The sequence below is a fragment of the Neopelma chrysocephalum genome, unplaced genomic scaffold (assembly GCF_003984885.1).
Source record: "Neopelma chrysocephalum unplaced genomic scaffold, ASM398488v2 Primary Assembly neopelma1_92290, whole genome shotgun sequence".
Classification (NCBI taxonomy): Eukaryota; Metazoa; Chordata; class Aves; order Passeriformes; family Pipridae; genus Neopelma; species Neopelma chrysocephalum.
In genome coordinates this window covers 1-958 of record NW_020921037.1, presented here as the reverse complement: position 1 = coordinate 958, position 958 = coordinate 1, and the positions used below count along the sequence as shown (strand labels likewise).

General features: G+C 69.0%; 1 protein-coding gene across 1 annotated transcript; it reads right to left on the bottom strand.

Annotated features, from left to right (window-relative positions):
- Nucleotides 1-34: 34 nt before the first annotated feature.
- On the bottom strand, nucleotides 35-952 carry LOC113980103 (ryanodine receptor 1-like; the record flags this gene model as incomplete). Its single annotated transcript, XM_027707354.1, has 1 exon — nucleotides 35-952. A coding segment is annotated over one exon (918 nt), but the record flags the coding sequence as incomplete, so codon positions are not given.
- Nucleotides 953-958: the final 6 nt, after the last annotated feature.

Sequence of the window (958 nt, the reverse complement as noted above, 5' to 3'; positions counted from 1 at the left end):
ACCCCCAGGCCAAGCGGCCCAGGGCCCCCAGCACCCCCAGGGCCCCCAGCAGCCCCCCGGCCGCCGCCCGGCCGGCGCCCGCCCCCAGCTCCCAGGCCAGTTCCCGCGCCGGGCGACGCCGCAGCCGCCGCAGCCGCCGGCGCCAGGACAGGGGGGCCCCCAGCAGCCGCCGGAACCCCCCCGGCGCCGGCGCCGCCGTCTCAGCGCCCGCCGCCTCCTCTTCCTCCTCTCCGTCCTCATCGTCGCTGCCGTCGCGCGCCGACTCCTCCTCGGAGATGCGCGAGGCGATCTGCATCTCGAAGATGGTGTCCTCGCAGAAGTTGACGAAGAGCTCCATCTTCTCGGCCTCGCCGCCCTCGTTGACCACGTCGAAGATGAACTGGCGCTTGGACTCCTTGACCTGCGGCATCTCCCACTGCGCCTTGTTGGCGCCGCTGATCTCGAAGTAGATGCGCTCGATGCGCCGCGCCGCCCCCATGATCTCGATGCGGCCCAGGAAGGGCCGGAAGTAGTCGAGGATGCTCTCGGCCTGCTCCAGGAAGGTCTTGAGGCGCTGGTCGTGCGGGACGTGCTCGGCCAGGTTGGTGAGCAGCACGGCCACGTTGAAGCCGATGTCGCGGGCGGGCTCCTGGAAGCGCTGGGCGAAGCTCTCCACGTCGATCATCTCGTTCTCGTCGGCCTCGGAGCAGGAGAGCAGGAACTGGATCTCCTCGGGCTCGTACTGCTTCTGGCTGTCCATGGCCTTCTGGAAGTCCTTCTTGGAGATGAGCCCGCGCGGGTCGGTGACGAAGTGGCGGAAGGCGTCGGAGGAGACGATGTCGCGCAGCTTCAGGAACATGTCGAAGAACTTGAGGATCATGGTGACGTTGCTGGAGGACTCCACCAGCATGTCCACCATCTGCCGCGCGATCGTCCCGTTCACCACGTTCCCTGGGGGGGCACGGGGGGGAGTCAGGGG